Raw genomic sequence first — 22,500 nt, 5'->3', positions numbered from 1 at the left:
GATTTCGGTTTCCAACAGTACGAATTTGAAGACTAATTTTTTATCTACATTGCTCACATTGTTTATCAGCTGTGTCTAAGTTGAGGAAACTAATTTATATAAGACCTGTGTCCCATCCATAAGATAACAAGCATGTTTTTCTCTTTTTTAACATAAAGCACTGGGAATGTAGTTACATTAGATTGATTTAGACACACTCCCGACATGACGTATACATAAAAACAGGTCGGACATCCGAATCCACATATAGGCCTAGATTAACCCTTGTATAGGACAATATTTTACGTCATTTTTTTTTACTTCCATTACAACAATAAGCCCCTATGGAATTCGGTTATCAGACCTGCAAAAATATGTACACTTCGTCCCGACCTATTAAAATAACTCAGACCTTTTTAGTCTCAAGCCCAGTTAATTCTGGAAAATTCGTGTTCATTTCGATATATTGATGTGCAGACGAAAAGTCTTTTCAATACATTTCTCTAGTAACGATCTATATCTAAAGATTTAAATATTATGATCATGGTGATAACAAAATTGATGATGATGATGATGATGATGACGACGACGTCCTAACAGACCCATTGATCCAAATTTGACCAATATTACATACAAGGAAATAGGAAGAAATTTTCTTTAGAAATCTTTTTTTTTTAAAAACGTATCGATTTTGAATATATCGTCAACAAAGCTTTATCGACGAGAAATCTAAGACAAGACATCTCAATCGATAGTACTTATAGTACTTAGAATTTCATCGAAAATTATTGATACCAAATAAAACCATCTTCCTCTCTTTTCAGAAGCATCAAAGAGAATAAAGAATGTTCAATACAAGAGAGTCCATTACAACCGACTTGAACTGCGTTCAAAACAACCAATCTTGAACAATGGATCTTAGAAGAAAAAAAAAGACGGACGTAAACCTACTAAAAAGCTTTAGGAAATTAAGTTTTTTGTCATGGAGCTGTTACAGATACTTCTGAAATTCTTCCCTTTTGATTTAGTCCAACCGTGAAATTATTATCAGGAAAACCCAGAATCTTTTTATTGGTCTCTAGAGGATTATTTGTTAAGTAGAATTTCCAGATTCTTTATCTTTCTTTTTATTTTAGATCAAATCTATAATATGAATTTAAAAACATTTTGAAAAAGCGTATAGTATTGTATAAGCATGATTAAATCTTATTGTCTAACGACATGTAATGTTTTATTGTATGAATATAATATGTTTAAGGAAAGTCCTATAATATTATTGCATCGTAAGGCACGGGATTTTACATTGATCATGATCAAATCCTAAAGGCCTGAAACCTCATTTATACTTTCAATGGGACAAGAAGGCCTGAAACAGGCCTACATTGTTTTATACTTTCAATGGGACAAGAAGGCCTGAAACAGGCCTACATTGTTTTATACTTTCAATTGGACAAGAAGGCCTGAAACAGGCCTACTTTATTTTATACTTTCAATTGGACAAGAAGGCCTGAAACAGGCCTACATCATTTTATACTTTCAATGGGACAAGAAAACGCAGTAGTAGGTAAAGGCTAACCCACACCGGAGACTGACTCCGACGACCCGCCACTGCCATCCTCTGCCGTTTTCCGGATAAAGACGTCAGGCACGGACAAAATACAAAGAAAAATTAAAAGAGACTCTGGACCTACCTATACCAAGCACCCGACGTCCTCTGCCGTTTTTTTTTCGAGCTTGGTATGGGTATGTCTAGCGACTCTTCTCTTTATTCTTAATATTTTGTCAGCGCCCTTCTATATCCGGAAGACGGCAGAATACGTGAGTGTCGGGTTGTCGGAGTGAGTCTCCGGTGTAGGTTAGCCCTAAAGCTTTCTATCATGTCATGTGTGACCAAACGTGTCTGAGTCAATGTGCACAAAGATAATTATTGCGGGTCTGAAAGTGAGAATATTTTTCGTTGGTTTGAACGTTTTTCCTTTACAACAATGAATCCATAACGATTTAAGAATAAGTACACGTTAGTCCGAGTGAATCTGGTGCTTAATATACATTATTCAGCTTCACTCGTGAAATGTTTTAAGAGTTGTACGGCGCTTGTGACACATTTAGGTCATTAATTAAACTGAAGAAACTGGGATAGTCAAAGATTTTAGCTTTACAAATAAAAGCGCCCAAGAAAAGTACGACAAAGAGGATTAGTTCAAATCGGGAAATATAGTAGATTCCAAGAGCATAGTATCAGTTTACTTAGTTCAAGATCATCTAAAAGTCTCATACAGAAGCACAGAATCTCACTCAGAGCTATCGGGACCCCCGGATGACTAATACCGTTTTGAGACGATATCATTTAGTCACATATCTATATTTAAATCAGGCAGCCAATGCTTTAGTTCAATATCGCTTCTCTCATTGGATTCTGATTTTAAAAAGAAAACAAAAAAACATATTTTAAAAATTTTCATCAGAAAACTTGTTCATCAAATATTGATCGATTTAAATGACCCACATTTTGTTACAAAACTTTTCTGTTCATCTTGAGAGAGAGTGTTTACTAATATAGAAGGAACGAAGTTGACGTCACTAAGCTGTTATTATCTCAATGAATAGCTCTCAATAGATTATATCAATCAAAAATATACACTTTAAAGGTTAGACGCACAATGTTGTGTGTTATTATTGCTTAATTTGGCTGGCAGATGTTGTGAGTATTTTACCTAAACGCATTGCATACAAACTGTAAATCTAAAGGTGTGTTCAGGCAGGAGGAACAAGTAACAAAAATAACCGCTAAAGGGCTCATTAGCCACTTAATAAGGACAAGAATTAAACCTTTTTTTTCAAGTTGGTGTTTTCCATTGGTGCAAATCAATCAGTCAATCAATCAATCAATCAATCAATCAATTCATTTATCGATTTTACTGCAAACTATAATATTACTTACAATCACCCTGATGCTAATTAATATTTCATCTTCTTCTTCTTCTTCTTCTTCTTCTTCTTCTTCTTCTTCTTCTTCTTCTTCTTCTTCTTCTTCTTCTTCTTCTTCTTCTTCTTCTTCTTCTTCTTCTTCTATTATTATTATTATTATTATTATTATTATTATTATTATTATTATTATTATTATTATTATTATTATTATTATTATTATTATTATTATTATTATTATTATTATTATTATTATTATTATCATTATTCCACATTATCTCATTCGTCTGCAGTGTTTCATTCATCCTGTTTGTTGACAAATGGGGAACCAGAAACGTCCATTTTATCTGTTTTCGTATATTAAATTGAGGCTTACAGTACATTCAATTTCACATTGTTATTTACTACATTGTGAGGACAAAGGTGTGTATTGACAGACACATTGACTATAAAAATTGTGACAAGAGTTTTCTTCTTTTTAAAACTGTTATATTCATTATACTCAATACTTGTCTTTTTAAAATTATTATTATTTGAAGACAAGCACAGAGGCAATCAAATTGCTGACGAACAAACTAAAATACAAATATACTGACAAACCAACATTTGAATATAACTTTAAAAAACATGAAAGAAGAACAAACAGTCAGGCAAAATCTTTAAACAGGCTCACGAATTTTTTTTCTAAAAAAGCATCCGCCATTGTTAATATGGTATCGACCAACTAGTAAACAAAAGTATCGATTATTTTTATCGAGCCGACGATAGCCCGCCCAGATCCGCGGGGCGCCGTGTCTTGTAATGGCCATATTAATGACTGATGAAAAATTCACGACCCCAGACTTTGTTAAATGTGAAATTGATTGAGAACTGTTCTGGTTGCACCCAGTTCATTTCACCGGAAGCCAGGGGCAGATTATCCGTTGTTGCAGAAGGCCCTGGTTAATTATACCTTCTTTTTTATTTTTTTTTTTCGTTGTACCCGAGGATGAAGTGCAGTGGAAAATAATAAAGAATTATAGAGATATATAAATAAAATAAAAATAAAATTCTCTTTATTCATCCTCATGGGAAAATTTATCTTTGGGTCTATTCCAAGGGAAGACTAAAATAGCTCAGACGTTAGCCGCAGAGCAGAGTTGCAAAGTAAGCTAGGGCAGGTGACTTGCTCAAGGCCACACAGCGCAGCGGGTGATCGAACTCGGTACCTTTTGGGAACGAAGCAAAGACCGTACCACTGAGCCACGCTGTCCTGTTGCGTCAATCTTATATCAAACGTCACTTTTTTGTTGTTGTTGTTATTTTTTGGCATTGCACTTTTATTCCCTATTGTAACGAATGAAACCAGTGAATGAAATTTTGACCAATCAAACAATGCATATGGAATTCGTGACATGCCATCAAAACCTGTTTGCAAACAATAGAATGAATGTCAATGTTTTTGAATACAGATGTTTTCCATTGATCGATATCAGCTCTCTAAAATAGTATTTAACAAGGTGTGAATGATATAAAGCAGAAAGAAACCAAAAAAAAAAAAAGAACATGAAAAAAGAGACAATAAAAATATATACGAAAAAAGAACCAGCCTCCCAGGGCTGGTGACCAAATGGTGGTCCTCCTGATGGAAGGCCATTTACTACCCCCTCATTACCGCCCATAGGAAAATTCGTCATATTTGTTACGGTGCAGCCAACATTTTTCTCAATATAATTTCTTTTGTACATCATAATTTTTGAACAAAAATGTTTGCTATAGTTGAAGTATGTTAACACTGCGTTGAAGAGCTCGTTTAGCAAAAAAAAAATAATAATAATATGTACAGCAAGAACTAATAGATTTTGTGTTTTAGTGAAATAAATCTATTTTTGTATAGGTTGGGTGTGGAGTTTTGGCGACAATCCGGAAATAGCCGGTAAGGAGAGTGTTAAATTACACCCTAGATTAAAATAATAAAATCAAGGCGAGAAACTTGGAGGCTTCTTCCGGATGTAAGTTTTCAATGTCAAGTCGGTAAGCATAGCATTTGAGTATTGATGGCATGTGTTTCAGTAAAATTAACACCGTTTCTGTTCCCCATATCTATCGTACAAATCCATAAAAATATGTGTAAACATAAAAGTTGATAGACTGTTAGAGAGACAATTTAGTAGAGAGACAATTTAGTAAGAAGTATTCGCCTAACAGAAGATAGAAAGCTGCACAAACTTGAGCCAAATTTAAGTTATAGAAGAAACAAAGATGACGTCACTCGGATTTTTATTTTTGTTTTTATACAGCATCGGCTGCTATTGTTAAGTTTCCCAGCTCTGTATTCAGTCTTGGATTAAACTAAATTCTTACATTCTTTTTTAAAAAGTCCGTCTGTTCCGCTCTGAACTCTTATGTATATAAAATAATAAACTTATCTCAGGCGTTGCTGAAGTAAATAAAATCAATATCGAAAACCTTTTCATTATTCAACCAGCTTCCTTTCCCTACAGTTTAAAAAAAACACGAAAAAAAATCCCATTCAGATTTTGCAAGGGACTTTAATTAAGCTCCTAAAACATAACAACGGAATCTAAGAGCAAAGTCAAGACGTAAACAAAGAAGTCGATTGCTTGCGCTTACCTTGTATTCAGGTTCAACGACCTCAAAGAAAGGCCTGGTTATCTTATAGCAGAGCAGCTGCCGACTTGAAATTTTTTTAAAATTCGTAGTTTCAAGGGAAAGAAAAAGAAATAGTTCACTTTAAATAGCTTTAGAAATATACAATTTGCTCTCAGCATGGTCCAAAAATGCTCCAAAGTCCTGAATATAGGTTCTGAGAAGCTAAACTTTCCTTTTCAACAAGATTTATTGAGTCAAAGGGAAATATACAGATCTCTAGCTGGAGACACAAATTCGTATTTCTACAATTTTATCGTAGAACTAGGCAGGTCTGATTATAGTCGATAATATATGACACAACGCCTCTATGCGGTATCGTAGTGGGGTGAGTCGTGCGTCGGAAAGTGAATTTATATTCAAAATGAGAAGAAATATGAAATTTTGGATTGACATATTATTTTAAGCAACTTTACTTCCAACAACATGGAATCAAGATCTCAAAAAATATCGAATTATGTATTAAGAAACAACAACTGAAGAACTGATTTCAACAACACAAGGAAAGATCCAATTGCCTCAGCATCTTAACATACATGATGACTTTCGAAGCCTAAGAGCAAATGCAGTGGAAAGAGACGTATGATAACAAATTATTAACTGGATACTAAAAACAGACTGACACACTTGAAATAACACACATAAACACACACACACAAAAACACACAGACACACACACACACACACACACACACATTGTTCACGACAAGTGTCCGTAGAGACAACGCAGCCATATTCCTAATGTAACTTTAAATTCTCTGTTCGTCATCTGGTTCATCCTGACCCGTCGCATTAACGTAGTATAATGTCCAAATAAACTGTATAATGAAGAAAATGAAGTACAGAATAAAAGCGATAGAATTAGAAAGTTAAGGTTCATTGAAATCAATGAAACCGAATGATCTCTCCACAAAAGTGTACTTGTATCATAACTGTCTCCCCATCAAATATATTTATCATAACTCTCTCCCCATCAAATACATTTCTCATAACCCAACTTATACAGTTCTCAAACCTCTCACCCCAGCAAATACATTGACATTTACCATAACTCTCTCGCTAGCAAATGCATTTATCTTAAATCTCTCGCCGGGAAATACATTTATCACAACTCTCCTCCCAGATAATATATTTATCATAACTATCTCCTCAGTGGATACATTTACCATAATTATCTCCCTAGCTAATCGATCTACCTTAATTCTCTTCCTAGCAAATACAGTTACCTTATCTCTATCTCTATCTCTCTCTCTCTCTCCCTCTCTTTCTCTCTCTCTCTCTCTCTCTTGCAAATACATCTTTCATAGTTCTCTCCCTGACAAAAACATTTATCATAACTCTCCAGCAAATGTATTTCTCATAACTCTCTCCTAATCAAATACAATTACCATAACTCTCTCCCCAGCAAATACATTTATCATAACATAACTCTACAGCAAATGTACTTTTCATAACTCTCTCCTTATCAAATAAAAATACCATAACTCCCTCCCGAGCAAATACATTTATCATAACATAACTCTACAGCAAATGTACTTCTCATAACTCTCTCCTTATCAAATACAAATACCATAACTCTCTCCCCAGCAAATACATTTATCATAACATAACTCTACAGCAAATGTACTTCTCATAACTCTTTCCTTATCAAATACAAATACGATAACTCTCTCCCGAGCAAATACATTTATCATTACTCTATCCCCAGCAAATACAGATACTATGACTCTCTCCCCAACAAATACATTTACCATAATTCTCTCCCAAGCAAATACATTATATACTAGTTAAATTCGTCATTTGTGGCTAAATAATTCTAAAAATCAGGGTCCTAACAGTTGTTGTTTTGTTCCGACGAGCACAGACATTTAGAATGATTAACTTTAACGTAGTCTAAAAATAGATCGACGGTAATTTTGTATAAATTTTACCATTTGTTTCATAAAATATCAATATCTAGACTGTATTTGATGCGTGATCGAATATTTATGAGTATGTGCTTCTTTTGACACCCATGAACCACATATTTATGGGGCTTTTTCCCCCCTATAATTTGCTATGAAAAGTGAGCGGTCAAAAACAGGAGCACATGCTTTTACCAGGTACTGCCAGTCTTGTTTGTATTGACGGCGTCAGCATATGGTTAGCTCTATGATTGTAATATCATGGTTGTAATATCAATGATATCTCTGCTTTGCTACTGGAGAGGTATGTAGATATCGTGTTGTCTGTTATATTTCTAATTTTGAAAACGTTTTTGTGTTGGTGGGTTTTGATTGTTTGTTTTTTTTTGTTTGTTTGTTTGTCTTTTTTGGGGGGAGGGGGGTTGTATTGTTTTTAATTGACTAAATTCCAAGCTTATTTGATTTTTATGGAATAAATATCAAACAGTATAAATATCGATTCCGATAATTAGGCCGGAAGACGCACTTAATTTTGGCGCCAAATTAGATGTTACCAAATTGGGTTTACATCGATACCACTTATGGTAGTTTTGTAATCGATATCCTTGTTTGGTTATCAGAGACGTATGTGGAAATCGCCTTGTCTGTTTTTTGGGGGTTTTTTCGTTTGTTTTTTTTTTTTTTTTTTGGTTGTTTTTTTCTTGCTGATTAAAAAAAAAAGCTACCGTGCACTTATTTACAGGTCTTATAACCGAATGCAATCAATTATGGGCTTGATTTAACATTGTAGTATTGGACGATATTATTTGACGTTGGTTTGAGAATATTTCCGTCACAACACTGACTCCAAAACAATTTGGGTTATAATGGCTGTCGTATTTGTTGGTAGTGGTTTTTGTTTGTTTGTTGGTTTTTTTTTTTGTTTTTTTTTTGTTTGTTTTTGTTTTGCTGTTGTTGTATTCTTTAATACCAGGTATATTTAATTTTTGTGGACTAAACTAAATATGAAACAGTAAAAATAGAGATTTTATAAGTAGGCCAGCAATTGCACTTGGTGTTGGCACCGAGCTGGATGCCGCTATTGTGGGATTGAATAATACTTGATTGGCACCAATCATGATTGGTATTTTGTAATCGATACCAGACCCCTATATCTCCTATAGTATTATGACAATCTAATATATATATATATATATATATATATATATATATATATATATATATATATATATACATATTATAAATTATAAAAACAGAAAATATGAAATAATAGTGCTCAACTTTTTGATAAAAGGGGCTATTTATAAAACATTTCAAGTATAATTATGATCAACTTCTACAATGTCATTGTCTATATTGTAGAGGTTTATCATAATTATTCTTGAAATATATATTTCGTGTTTACTTGAAAAGACCAAAAGCCGAAGCGTCGTTTGTTTTGTGTTGTTCCATTATTTATGAGTCACATTTACTCCCTTTATCTTTTTCTCTATTTTATTGATTCATTTAGGCACCTCTAGGTTTTGGTTACCAGAGACCAACGAGAAACGTTATGTTGTTTGTTTGTTATTTGTTTGTTTGTTTGTTTGTTTGTTGTATTTTAAAATGTATTTTCAGTTCAAGATTTTGTTTCCTTTATCATAACGGATTGTAATAGATGAGATGAGAAGTGACATCATACCTTAAACTCTCCCGGTTCCAAACTCCTAGGACGTTTGTATTTGATCTGTCCTTTTGGAGGACTGATAAGGAATATGTTACATATTAAATCTTATAACTATTTTAGTAGCAGGATATAAATATAGGCAGATTCTTAAGATTCAAGGATGTAAAAGAGCGAGGATGGATGATGTTCATTGACAACCAGCATGAATTTAGACTAGAAAATAAGATGCCATCACTCTGTAACAAGAGGGTCAATTACATAAGGTTACATAAGGTATTCCCCCAGAAGAGTGGTTTTACACTTCCAATGAGATTGTAACCAGGTATTTTGTTTTTGTTTTTTTTTTTTTTTTTTTTTCACATCGGACTTTTGTTCCCTATACACAAAGAATGTATCCAGTCCTCTATAAGAGTAGTTGTATACTTCCAATGAGATTAAAACCAGGCTTTTTTATCTTCACGCGTTTGTTCTCTATTACACAATGAATGTACCCAGCCCTCTAGGAGAGTAGTTTTATACTACCATCAATGAGATTAAAACCAGGCTTTTTTTATCTTCACGGGTTTGTTCCCTATTACACAATGAATGTACCCAGCCCTCTAGCAGAGTAGTTTTATACTTCCAATGAGATTAAAACAAGGCTTTTTTATCTTCACGCGTTTGTTCCCTATTACACAATGAATGTACCCAGCCCTCTAGCAGAGTAGTTTTATACTTCCAATGAGATTAAAACCAGGCTTTTTTTATCTTCACGCGTTTGTTCCCTATTACACAATGAATGTACCCAGCCCTCTAGGAGAGTAGTTTTATACTTCCAATGAGATTAAAACCAGGCTTTTTTATCTTCACGCGTTTGTTCCCGATTAACCAATGAATGTACCCAGCCCTCTAGGAGAGTAGTTTTATACTTCCATCAATGAGATTAAAACCAGGCTTTTTTATCTTCACGCGTTTGTTCCCTATTACACAATGAATGTACCCAGCCCTCTAGGAGAGTAGTTTTATACTTCCAATAAGATTAAAACCAGGCTTTTTTATCTTCACGCGTTTGTTCCCTATTACACAATGAATGTACACAGCCCTCTAGGAGAGTAGTTGTATACTTCCATCAATTAGATCGAAGCCAGTTTTTTGTTATATTTCACTTTTGTTTCCTATCATCAAACATATTTGAAATGTATGGATTGAAACTCAAATATCTAGTAAACAAGAATGTTGACAATGAGGCCAGCAAATGCACTTGATTCTGGCACCGAACTGGCCGTCGCCATGGATTACGCCACACAAATAATATTACCCTATTGTCACCATCTACGGCCGCCGTTTGATTGAAGAACACAGTGTGTGCTATTTGGTTAATATTGCATATAGATAGTTCGAAGATGGCGTCACTCAGGTCTTTGTTATTGTTTTTTGCCATCCGCGTTTATGAGTAATGCTCACTGAACTGTATTAACCAGACTATAAACGTTCATGGATACACACAGTTTTTTTGCGTTGGTCCGTCATAGATAGAATGCGCTTGGCCAAGGAGTTCACAACATTGCCATCCGGAAGTATAACGGACCAACACACAAACTCTGTGTAACCATGAACTTTTATAGTCTGGTTAATACAGTTTAGTGAGAACAACCCACAAACGCGGATGGCAAAAACAATAACAAAGGCCTGAGTGACGTCATCTGCATACTATCTATACTTCCGGATGGCAATGTTCTGAGCTTATTAGCCAAGCGCATACTGTCTATTTATATACTGTGTTGTTAAAACCAGCGGCAGTACGATTGTAATCGTCTTGTTGACGCTCTTGCTCGGTTACCGGGCAGGCAGAGCCTTTTTAATATTATATAGATTGCCTTATTTATATAGAAATGCAATTCTTGTGTGTGTGTGTGTGTGTGTGTGTGTGTGTGTGTGTGTGTGTGTGTGTTATGATGGTGATGATGATGATGATGATGATGATGATGATGATGATGGTGATGATGATGATGATGATGATGATGATGATGATGATGATGGTGATGATGATGATGATGATGATGATGATGATGATGCTGATGATGATGTTGATGATAATGATAATGATGATAAATATAATGATAATGACAATAGTAATAATAGTAATAATAATAATAATAATAATAATAATAATAATAATAATAATAATAATAATAATAATAATAATAATAATAATAACAATAATAATAATAATAATAATAATAATAATAATAATAATAAATAATAATAATAATAATAATAATAATAATAATAATAATAATAACAATAATAATAATAATAATAATAATAATAATAATAATAATAATAATAATAATAATAATAATAATAATGTGTCTCCATGTTAGGTGTTGCTCTTGGCTAGAGACCCCTTGTAAAGAGCTATGAAAACGTCTAGTGGATATTGCGCTATATAGAATCTCAAGGTTCTTTTTTTCTTTTTTACTTTTGCATTTGAGGCAATGCCAAAATGTCGTTTTCGTAACATTCTCGACAAAATACACGAATAATGCTCATTTTTATTTTGACAGAAAAAAGCAGTTTTACGGTACGGTAAGAGAATGCGAGCCCAAAGGAAACGACTTTGTCCTGCCCATAACTGGACTGAAACCATAGGTCAGACGTCGATTGTAATGCTATACATAAAAAGCAAAAAGCCCAACTGGGCTTTTTTTTTCATCGATAGAACTCTCTGGCATGACACGGAGTTCCTTCCGACATATGTATGCAATATTCAGCCACTGAATCACCGCTGAGAAGATGGGAAGGGAAGAGAAGAAGAAAACAACAACAACAATGAAGTCAGATCAGATCGGTGTGTGTAGGTCAGATATATTGTAATAATGGAATTTTTATGGTAAGAAAACAACGAAATCAAAAGGGGAAAAAAAAACAAGATTTTTAAAACTTCCTTTTTTAAAAAAGTGATACAAAGCTGCTAAAAGCTGTGGACTGTAAAAAAAAATAAACTAATAAACAAAAGATGAATATAACAGCTTAAAAAAAAAGAATGAAATACCAAACACGGAACGTTGCGAGCTCCAACCTTTCATCCTACAACAAAATTATGATTACTAAAAAAAAAAAATAACAGATCGACGGTAGAGAAGTAGTCTGAAAAAGAACTTTGGAAGAAGGATAAGCTGAAGAAGCGTTTTGAGCCCGAAACGGTCCGTGTTTGGTATTTCATTCATTTTTTTGGGGGGGGGGAGGGCGGGGGGGGGGGGTTTAAGCTGTTATCTTCATTTTTGTTTATTGCTTTTAAAATCAAATACTGTAACACTTTTATCAACCCCCCCCCCCCCATCCTACCATCTCCCTCCTTAAAGATCGGTGGTAATTACAGGTAGGGTAAATAGCAGCAACCAAAAAAAAAACAAAAAAACAAAAACAAAAATACAAACAAAACAACGGCAACAAACGCCATCGATACTTATAGTGTTCTGTGAAGCAGCCTCTGGCCATTGTTGTGCAAGCATAAGATGGAGAATCGATACTGTCAATAATCGTCCACTGAATGTAGCCCTGTTAAATATCATCAATAATAAAACAATAACCGTATATTCCACGAGAAGATAATATCGGAGAAGTGGAAATATATCGATTTTAAACGAAGTTTATATCCTTCTTCTATTGACTGGCTGGGTCAAAGCACTCGAAACGAGAATCGATAGTGTGTAAGCGTCATCAGTTTTTGAAATAATATTGAAAGAAATCAAATATCAAGAGGACGCATTGACCATAAGTGAATAAAATATGAAACAGATACAAAATTCAGAAGACGGGTTGTTTGGAACTCTCTAGAAATGATAATGGATTCGCAAATAATAAACGATGCATTTCCAACTTCGCATCGAAGTTTTTACAAAGGAAAACGGGTATCTGATCAACTGACTCATGATGCTCGTCGTCTCAATATCTTAAGCTTGAATTTGAAGTTTTAAATAGAGCAATATACATTATATATAATGTAAGTGCATAACAAGGTTTCTCAAGTAATATCACCATCATCATCATCATCATCATCATCATCATCATCATCATCATCATCATCATCATCATCATCATCATCATCATCGAATCATCATCAACATTGCTTTTTTCACCCTGGGTCAGAGAGCCGAAGGCCGACAACAGAAATTACTTACTATCCTCTTGATAGGATGCTAGTCTATGGCTAAAAAAAACCAAACCTTTCCGCCTGATCGCACAGTATTCATTTTGAACATATACGTTAAAGTGAAATCTTTGCAACTCATGCCTCCAGATCTATCGCACCATCACACAAGTCTATGCGTAGGCCTACACTCAAAACGCTTTTAGTCTGAGGCATGAGAATCTAGTGAGAACCATCTAATCACCCAAAGAAACAATAGATATAATGCGCTTGACCAAGGAGTTCACAACATTGCCATCCGGAAGTATAACGGACCAACACACAAACTCTGTGTAACCATGAACTTTTATAGTCTGGTTAATACAGTTTAGTGAGAACAACTCACAAACGCGGATGGCAAAAACAATAACAAAGGCCTGAGTGACGTCATCTTCATACTATCTATAGCAGAAAACAGAGATACATCAGCTTCGTATATTCTTTGGATGCTATGCGTTTAGGTAAAATACTCATAACACCAGACATCTCGATCAAACGTAACGACACACAAAACCGTGTGTAATCTTTAACGTTTATTGTCTGATTGATATAGAAACAACAAAGGTGACGCCAAGTAGGTATTTGTTATTGTTTTTTGCCATCCATGTTTATGAGTAATTCTAACTAAACTGTATTAACCTGGCCATAAAAGTTTAAGGTTACATATTGATTTGTGTGTTGTCCCGTTACATTTCCGGATGGCAATGTTGTGAGCTTCTTAGCCAAGCGTATACTATCAATAAACGTTCAATGTTACACATAGTTTTGTAGTTGCTCCGTTACATTTCCGGATGGCAATGTTGTGAGTTTGTTATCCAAACGCGCATAATCATAATTCATTGAGCTCTAATCACAGACAAGACTGTCTTCAAATAATAACAAAGAACTGGGTGACGTCATCTTCGTTGCTTCTATGTGTACCCTCAAACGGTTTTTGTCTGATTTATAATATGTTGTGAGAACTAATCACCCAAAAAGATGTCATCTTCGTTCATTCTATAGATAGTATGCGCTTGGCTAAGAAGCTCATAACATTGCCATCCGGAAGTGTAACTGGCCAACACACAAAACTGTGTGTATCCATGAACGTTTATAGTCAGGTTAATACAGTTCAGTGAGCACTACTCATAAACGCGGATGGCAAAAAACAATAACAAAGACCTGTTTGACGTCATCTTCGAACTATCTATAGATAGAATGCGCTTGGCCAAGGAGTTCACAACATTGTGAAGAATAAGAGAAGCGCAGTCCTTATCAATATTTAAATCAAAGTTAAAACACCATCTCTTTGTTAAAACACATCTTGATTAATGCATCTTTGTAATTTGACCCCGATATGAATGTTAATTTAGTTTATGTTATTATATCATTATTTTATATTATTTCCGTATTTGACATAGCATGTGGATGTATTACAACATATTATCTTGTATTAATGACTTTATGTTTAGTTATTACATTGTTGTAAATGATAATATTATGATGATGTAGTATGTATAATGTTTCATTTGTATAATAATGTCACTGTATTATTGTTTCGCGCATTGAGCATCACCCAGTGATGAAAATGCGCGTTATAAATGTCATGTATTATTATTATTATTATTATTGCCATCCGGAAGTATAACGGACCAACACACACACACTGTGTAACCATGAACTTTTATAGTCTTGTTAATACAGTTTAGTGAGAACAACTCACAAACGCGGATGGCAAAAACAATAACAAAGGCCTGAGTGACGTCATCTGCATACTATCTATAGATAGTAATAGTATGCGCTTGGCAAAGAAACTCACAAAATTGCCATCCGGAAGTATAACGGACCATCACACAAAACCATGTGTAACCTTAAACGTTTATAATCTGGTTTAGTGAGAATTACTCACAAACAAGGATGGCAAAAAAAAAAATCTCAATAACAAAGGCAAACGTGACGTCATCTTCGTTCTATCTATACATGTCCTTGAAAGGATCCCAACCACTGATCAAGAGATTGAAGCAGCTAGCACAACACATTCACTCAGGAGATATCTTCAGCGTGAAAAATGATATGATCATTAATTATTTCAAGCCTCGTGCATAAAATGCGGTCAATGGTCAAAATATGGAATGTCTTGGGGAGGGGGGAGTGAGATGGGGGGGGGGGGGGGGGGGGGGGGGGCGTTGCGGAGAGTTTTAGTATAATAAATAAAAAATAAAAATAAAATTCCATTCATTCATCTCATAAAGGGAAATTTGTCTCTCGGGTCTATTTCAAGGGAAGACTGGAATAACCCAGGCGTCAGCCGCAGTGCAGGGCCGCAATTTCAGCTAGGGCGAGGTGACTTGCTCAAGGTCACACAACGCAGCGGTGAGTGATCGAACTCGGTACATTTCGGGTACGAAGCAAAGACCGTACCGCTGAGTCACGCTGCCCCCAATATTTTTAATAGATATTATATATATATATATATATATATATATATATATATATATATATATATATATATAATTATATATATATTAGATATATACATATATTAGATATCTATTATCTAATAGATAGAAGTTGACGACACTCGGGTCTTAGTTTTTTTTGTTGTTGTTGTTTTTTTTGTTTTTTTTTGCATTCCATGTTTATGGATAAATCTCACTAAACTGTATTAACCAGACTATAAAGGTTAATGGTGACACCTAGTTTTGTGCGTTGGTTCGTTATACTTCGGGATGGCAATGTTGTGAGTTTCTTAGCTAAGCGCACACTATCTACGCGCCTGGCTAAGAAGCTAACAGCATTGTCATCCGGAAAAGTATAACGGACCAACACACAAAACTATGTTTAGATAGCATGCGCTTGGTTAAGAAGCTCATGACATTGCCATCCGGAAGTATAACGGACCAACAAACAAAACTGTGTGTATTCATGAACGTTTATAGTCTGGATAATACAGTTCAGGGAGCATTACTCATAAACGCGGATGGCAAAAAAAAACAATAACAAAGACCTGAGTGACGTCATCTTCGAACTATCTATAGCCTTTGACGTTTATTGTGGATAAAGTCAACCATGCTTCAAGGCAACCAATCTCTTTGGTCCCCCGGTATTGCATTATCCGGATTCCACTGTAGTTGTCACCAAGTGGATCAGCACACAATGCCTTTGATAAAACATCTCTTCCGCATGTTATGGGTAATCTTGAAGATCAAATTAAATTGTTTCACATTTCAATAATTAGAATGAAGATGACGTCACTCAGATCTTTGTTATTGTTTTTTTTTCCCCATCCATGTATATGAGTAATTCTCACTAAACTGTATTAACCAGACTATAAAAGTTCATGGTTACACATCGTTTTGTGTGTTAGTCCGTTATACTTCCGGATGGCAATATTGTGAGTTTCTTAGCCAAGCGCACACTATCTATAAACCGAAATTCCCACTGCCTAATCCGGTATAATGTCGAAATCAACGTATACTTATATGCAGGTCTGATAACCTAAATCGATATGGGCCGATGCGTACTTATTGTCAGGTCTGATAACCCAAATTCTTTTGGGCGTATTGATTGGTTTAATTGATAATATACTCTCAAACCAACGCATAATAGCGTCCATTACAATAATGTTAAATTAAGCTTATAATTGCGTTCGTTTATCAGACCTGCAAATATGCGTGCACGTCGGTTGAAATTAAATGAAGATTGAATTCAAATTCTGAATGATCAGGACTTAAAAACTCGAATTTTGGGAAATGGAATGAAAACAATGTAGACCAGACCTGCCGTCTGTTACGAAAAATTCGTAGAATTCCAACATTTTGGCTCCTATTTCAGACCTTCATGAGCATCTCTAGGTCAATTTAAAATTAAGAAATTAAGGAGCAGACACCGGTGTCAGATAAAGAACTGAACAAGTGTGTATGAAAGGTGCCAGACAAAGCAAGAAACAAAAATACAAGAAACAAAAACATCCCAAAAAATCAGTCGACCTCGACTGGGGATCGATCGATAATCAGAATGTCTGAGGTTCGATCCCCAGTCAAGGTCGACTGATTTTTTGGGATGTTTTTTTTTTCTTGTATTTTTCTTTCATGCTTTGTCTGGCACCTTTCATTCACACTTGTTCAGTGCTTTATCTAGGTCATTATAACTTGAAAATGAAAGTTGATGCCAGACTACATCATTTTAAGGATTTTGAAGTGTTATTTAATTCGTGTAAGGGAAAATTGTTGATTTTCAAACAGTAATAGTTATAGTGGCCTAGTGGTTAAGGCATTGCACTGTGATCCGGAAAGTCCCGGGTTCTAGCCCCGCTTCAGACACTTTCGTTTTTTTTCCTTGGGTATGATTATTAAGCGCCAATTTGCTCTTTTGGACAACATGGGTGATTCTTGTTGACATCAGACACCCTGTTTGATGAATAAACTATATTCCTTCATGGAATGCAGAGGCGACGGGATTTTATGCTGCCGTTGCGAAAGGGCGAATAGAATTAAAATAGTAATAGTAATAGTAGTAAATATTTATTGTCCATAGAATGGAAATTCTTTAGTGGTTTACATTGCTCGAACAAACATTATATTGTTAGAAAATCAAAAATATAGAGCTTTTATATAGCGCAACATCCACTAAATCTGCTCAAAGCGCTTTACAAAGGGTCCCTGACCAACAGCAACACGTAACATGTAGAACAAGATGTGACGCCTGTTAGGCGATATAACAAATTTTCCGACAGAGACAACGCTGTTGACGGCCAGGTACTCATTTTACACCTGAGTACGGTTAGAGAATGTGAGTTAAGAGTTCAAGGACTGGCTTTGCAATTGAACGCAACAAGTTGTCATTGACTGAAAGTCAAGCGAGAAAATGTAATGTCTTATCAGGAGCACCACAAAGAACAATACCTGGGACTCTAAGCTTCTTGATATTTGTAATAACCTCGGAAACGAATTATCTTCACAAACAAGGTTTAAACTGTTCGCAGACGATAGCCTTCTTTTCAGGATAGTAGAGCAGATTCACATGAACTTCAGAAAGATCTTGATTCCCTTCAGATGTGGTCAGATACTTGGTACATGAAGTTCCATCCATCAAAATGCTATGTCATGTCAATATCAAAAAAGAAAGAGCTCAATTGCCACAATTACACAATGCACGATCATACTTTATAACATGTTGACTCCATAAAATACCTCGGAGTCCATCTCAATAAGAAACTAAATTGGCAAACCCATATAGAACATATCACTGCAAAGGCAAGTCGGATGCTGGAGTTTCTAAAAAGGAACGCAATCCAAAGCCCAGACGTACACAACACATGCAAAAAGTACAAAGAGCAGCTATAAGACTGGCAACGGGATACAAATCCAGGGACCCAGGTTGTGTTACCTCCTACCTCCAGTCACTTGAATGGAAACCAATGAAAAACCGGCGCAAGGAATCCCGTATTGTTACCTTACATAAAGCCATCAACGACCCAAACACACCCATCATCATCCCAAACTATATAAAAAGCAAATCAGATAGATACAATATAGCCTACATAGATACAATGCATCACAATACATACAATCATTCACATGAACTGACACACATACAAACACAGCTTTTTCCCTACGAACAATAAATGACTGGAATGTCCTGCCCCCGGACATAACGAACGTTGAATACTTGGAAACTTTCAAAAACCTTTTGAAGCACTCGCTCGTGAAAGTAATATGTGACTGTTCCCTGTTTTGATTGGACTATAACTGAACATTTGCCGTGATGGGCCCGTGGGGCCTTTTGCAAATACAATCCCTTGAAGTTTGAAGATTGAAGATTGGTCACTTTTGGGGAATAAATAAATCAGACTTTCGTTGCGTATGTACGAGTCAACGTTTACGTATTTGCAGATCCGATAACCCATATTATCGTTATCGGCTCATCGTTGTAATGGAAATACACTCAAGCCAACGGAAAATATTGTCCATAACAACAATGTTGAATCAAGCCATTGATTGCGTTCCGTTATCAGACGCAAATAATATTACGTACAAGTCGTCAAGAGCCCATGATGTGTGATCGGATATCTGATATGCTATTATATACAATTGGTGCTGTAAAGTAGAAATCAATGTCGAAACAAAAACAATAAAAATAACAATACAAAATAAAATTAGAAAACTAAATATGAATCTATATTAGAGATAGATGGGACATATTTAACGGAAGTACTCTAATGTCGCTCATTGCATCACAATCGGGAGGCCTTCCTCACGTTCCTCAAGATAGCTTCACTTTACATTGATATTTTAACCAGTGTCAGACGTTTATTTATTCATTTTGTCAATTTTAGTAGCATTTTAGAAGCTGTAGATCAAACCTTGATTGATTGGTAAAAGTTTAAAATGCCCTAATACGACCATTGTTTTGGTTCTTCGTCGCCATTTTGTCGTATAAGTATTGTAAGGTAGTGCAGAGCAGTCCTAGCGTTGTTTTATTTTCTATTATTAGGATTAGCTTGAAGTCGTAGAATAGGTCCTAGGATTTTTATATTCCCTATGAGGGTAAGTTAAAGGTCCGAGGTTTTATTATTTCTTAAGGCTAGTTGAAGTTATATTTGGATTGTTTCCCTTCTGATGAACGTGTGGAAGTCCTCCCCTTCAATCTGGTATCATGAATTAGTAAACAAGAAAAGGAATAAAGAATTAAAGTCGAAGTGATAGAAATTAGATAATTTAAGTTAGTGGTGTCTGGAAAGAAAGATTTGTCTCAATAAAGGTATTTATTTAAACTCTAATTTTCCGATTAAAGGATAAAATTCAATTTTTAACATCGGGTAAAATTGGACAGAATATACACTATTGCTATTTCTGGACTTCCGGACGTGTTCCCAATCGCTACAAGAGCCTACGAGTGCTTGTTGAGAACAAAGTTCGAATCCCAAAACGCAATAGTGTAAGAAACCTTTTAATCTACCCTTCAATCTGTTCGGATTTCGTTATTTCTGAATAAAAGACATGTTCAAATATACTTAAATGCAAGAGGTCTACTTTTAAAAAATTTTAAAAACAACAAAAACGATAAAAACGACAAAAACTAAAAAAAATCTCTGATTTTAATCAAATGTAACGCTTGATAATCTGGCGCTACAAATTATCAGGATGATCTTCTTATCATTACGCGTGACTTTTTATTGTGATGGGTAGACGTGTACACAAATCCAGGTCTGACATCCAGACAGTTATGGGCCTAGTTTTATATTGTTGTAATGGACAATATTATGCGTCATATTTTCTTTAGATTACCATTATAACAATGAGCCCATAATGAATTAATTGGGTCATCAGACCTGTATATAGGTGCATGTCGGAATGGGTAGAATATTGCCGTTTTGAAACGTGCGGTGATAAATACACGCAACTAGAAAAAGAAAGAAAGCAGCACTGACGCAAAACAAAGAGGGAGAGGCTGGGGGAAAGAGAGGTGTAAAAAGAGAGGAAGTGAAAAAAAAGTAGATGAGGAAAAGAGTGGAGGAGTTTAGGGATAGATTGAACTCCTTCACACTTCGTAATCTCTATTCAGGAGACAGGGTGATTGAGAGGAATTGAGAGAGAGAGAAAGAGAGAGAGAGAGACAGACAGACAGAGAACAAGAGAGAGAACGAGAGAGATAGAGAGAAGGAGAACCAGACAGACAGAGAGAGACAGAGAGAGAGAAAAAGAGAGAGAATAAGAGACAGACAGGGAGAGAGAGAGAGAGAGAGAGAGAAAGAAAGAGAGAGAGAGAGAGAAAGATAAAGAGAAAGAGAGAGACAGAGAGAGAAAGAGAAACACAGAGAGAGAGAGACAGAGAGAGAGAGAGAGAGACACACACACACACACACAGAGAGAGAGAGAGAGAGAGAGAGAGAGAGAGAGAGATATGAGTCAGATTTGAAGGATTACTTACTTCTTTTCAGCCTTTTTCTTCAGAGCCCTGGCTATGGCTTTCTGTCTGGAATGTCTACATGCTGTCAGAAGGACTGACATGTTGATTGACCTTCACCTTGGGCTGCGATGTTAAAAACACAGTTCTGGCAACAACAAAAGAAAAATAAAAAAGACCTGGTTATTTTTATAATTTGAAAGGTTTACGCCTCACTCAACTCAGACGTGAAAGAGTACTTCTAAAGGACTGACGTGTTGCTTGGGCTACGATGGCATAAAAAATTGATGCTTTTTAATAAGATAATCACTAGCTCTGACCTCAGATTAATCGTACTATTCTACAAAACAATGTGTACCCTTAAACGTGACCATATCTCAGATCTAAGATTGGCTTCCCATTTGATTTTAGTCTACGGTAGTTTTGTTCAGTCTCATCATCATCGACCCTTCTCATGATAGATTCAATGTCAAGGCTGAAAAGAGAGGGAGACAGGATGCAGCCTTGCCTCGCTCCCCTTTTGACTGGAAATCATGTGGACAGTCCATGTTCAAGACGAACAGAAGCAGACTTATTGAGGTATAAATTCGAGATCAGATTTACAATTTGCAATGGTATCTAGTTCATTTCTTTTAAAGTATCAATCATTTTTGAGTGGTTCACATAATCGAAGGCTTTAGTGTAGTCAATGAAGCACATGTGTAGGTTTGTGTAGGACGAATGTTGAAAATTAGATCCCCTCTAAAAAAAGTGAGCTTTTATATAGGGCAATATCCACTGACGTGCTCAAAGCGCTTTACAATGGGTCCCTGTCCAACAGCAACATTTAACATTTAGGACAAGACATGACCCCTGTAAGGCGATATTATTATTTTTTTCAGATAGAGACAACGCTGTTAACGGTCAGATACTCATTTTAGACCTGAGTACGGTGAGAGAATGTTAGTAAAGAGCCTTTTCCAAGGACTCAACTATGCGCCAAGCGAGGCTCGAACCTTGGACCTTCCGATCCGAAAGCGCGTGTCATACCACAAGACCACTTGATCGAGAGCCTGCCTGAGATTGACTAATTTCTTCATCAAGTTAAAGTTCAGGTCGTTTCATGATTATATGGAGTAAGATTTTACTCGCATGGCTAATGAGTGCAATTGTCCGATAATTTGTACAATCTTGTAGGTCATCAATTTTTGATATTGAGAAAAAATCTGCATTTGTCCATTCTGGAGGTCACCTCTCTTTTTGCCTTATCTTATTGCAAAATGTGTAATATATTTTTATACCATCCTTTCCGCTTGCTTTTAAAGGCATAGGCAATTTTT

At 35.5% G+C, this 22,500-nt stretch overlaps 1 protein-coding gene across 1 annotated transcript in view; it reads right to left on the bottom strand.

The window, feature by feature from the left end:
* The window catches only part of LOC144980881 (uncharacterized), a 49,585-nt gene that overhangs the window by 21,535 nt on the left and 5,550 nt on the right, over nucleotides 1-22,500 (bottom strand). Inside the window, exon 2 of the mRNA XM_078928773.1 lies at nucleotides 21,206-21,329. Coding sequence (XP_078784899.1) covers nucleotides 21,206-21,285 — 80 coding nt within the window. The 5' untranslated portion in view covers nucleotides 21,286-21,329. The remainder of the gene's footprint in view (nucleotides 1-21,205; nucleotides 21,330-22,500) is intronic.

The sequence above is a fragment of the Berghia stephanieae genome, chromosome 10 (assembly GCF_034508935.2).
Source record: "Berghia stephanieae isolate SIO BIC M18660-M18661 chromosome 10, UCSD_Bste_1.3, whole genome shotgun sequence".
NCBI lineage: Eukaryota > Metazoa > Mollusca > Gastropoda > Nudibranchia > Aeolidiidae > Berghia > Berghia stephanieae.
The sequence above is the reverse complement of the archived record's forward strand: the minus strand, read 5'-3'. Positions and strand labels throughout refer to the sequence as shown.